At 47.4% G+C, this 1,552-nt stretch overlaps 1 protein-coding gene across 1 annotated transcript in view; it reads right to left on the reverse strand.

Moving 5' to 3' along the window:
• LOC128379912 (seizure 6-like protein) overlaps window positions 1-451 on the reverse strand; it is a 47,411-nt gene extending 46,960 nt beyond the window's left edge. The window contains 1 exon segment of the mRNA XM_053339551.1: window positions 430-451. Within this exon segment, the coding sequence (XP_053195526.1) occupies window positions 430-451 (22 nt within the window).
• Between the last annotated feature and the right edge of the window lie 1,101 nt (window positions 452-1,552).

Below are 1,552 nucleotides of genomic sequence, written 5' to 3' on the forward strand. Positions count from 1 at the left end.
GCCCCCCTTCCTTCTTTCTAACTTCCCTCCTTCCCTTCCTCCCTCCCTCCCTCCCTCCCTCCCTCCCTCCCCCTCCCTCCCTCCCTCCCTTCCTTCCTTCTTTCTATCCTTGCTCCCTCCCTTCCTTCCTTCCTTCCTTCCTTCCTTCCTTCCTTCCTTCCTTCCTTCCATCCATCCATCTGTCTTCCCTTCTTTCCTTCCTTGCTTCCTTCCTTCCTTCCTTCCTTCTTGTTGTCTCTTCTTTCCATCTATCCTTGCTCCCCCTTCCCTTCCTTCTTTCTATCTTCCCTCCTTCCCTTCCTCCCTCCCTCCCTCCCCTCCCTCCCTTCCTTCCTTCCTTCTTTCTATCCTTGCTCCCTTTCTTCCTTCCTTCCTTATATCCTTGCTCCCTTTCTTCTTCTTCATGTGATATGTGTGTGATGTGTGGACTTCTTAGCGGCTGCAGCTCCATTATAGCCTCTCAGTAACCGGCCGGTTCCAGCTGGTTACCTGAGGCTGCTGCTGCTTCTACTGCTCACTCAAATCACGGCTGAATAAAAAAAGTAATTTCCTCTTTAGTCTCCTCCAGGCTGATGACAAAGTGCCAGGAAAAATATGAGCCAACGAAACGCAGCAGAGAAACCACAAGAGTTTGAAACAAATAGTGAAGCTGTCCGTTTTATTACTTTAACTCTTTATTGGGCAAAAAATTATATTTGGTAACTTCTGTAAATATCCCAAAATATCCTTCCTCCCTTTCCTTCCTCCCTGCCTTCTGTCTTCCTTTCCTCTTTTCCTTTCTCCCTTCCTCGTTCCTTATTTCCTCCTTCCTTCCTTCCTTCCTTCCATCTGTCCTTCCTCCCTCCCTCCTTCTCTCCTCCCTTCCTTCTTTCCTTCCTTCCTCCGTCCTTCCTTCCTTCATCTGTCCTTCCTCCCTCCCTCCTTCTCTCCTCCCTTCCTTCTTTCCTTCCTCCATCCCCCTTTCTTCTTCCTTTCCTTCCTTCCATCTGTTCTTCCTCCCTCCCTCCTTCTCTCCTCCCTTCCTTCTTTCCTTCCTCCATCCCCCTTTCTTCTTCCTTTCCTTTCCTTCCTTCCATCTGTTCTTCCTCCCTCCCTCCTTCTCTCCTCCCGTCCTTCTTTCCTTCCTCCATCCCCCTTTCTTCTTCCTTTCCTTCCTTCCATCTGTCCTTCCTCCCTCCCTCCTTCTCTCCCCCCGTCCTTCTTTCCTTCCTCCATCCCCCTTTCTTCTTCCTTCCTTCCTTCTTTCTTCCCTTCCTCCTTCTCTCTTTCTTTCCTCCCCCTTACCTTCTTTCCTTCCTTCTTTCCTCTGCCCTTCCTTCCTTTCCTTCCTCAATCCTCCCTTCCTTCCTTTCAATGAGTGTCCTATAAAGGGTTAATATCCGTTTAATACATTTACACATGTCAGTTAGAAGTTAATCTGCATGAGAAATAAAGAAAAGGAAAAAATGGCAATAATGATAATTATTATTACATGATATATATACACACACACACACACACACACACACACACACACACACACACACACACACATATATATATATATACACAC

This window comes from Scomber japonicus, chromosome 19, assembly GCF_027409825.1.
Source record: "Scomber japonicus isolate fScoJap1 chromosome 19, fScoJap1.pri, whole genome shotgun sequence".
Taxonomy (NCBI): domain Eukaryota; kingdom Metazoa; phylum Chordata; class Actinopteri; order Scombriformes; family Scombridae; genus Scomber; species Scomber japonicus.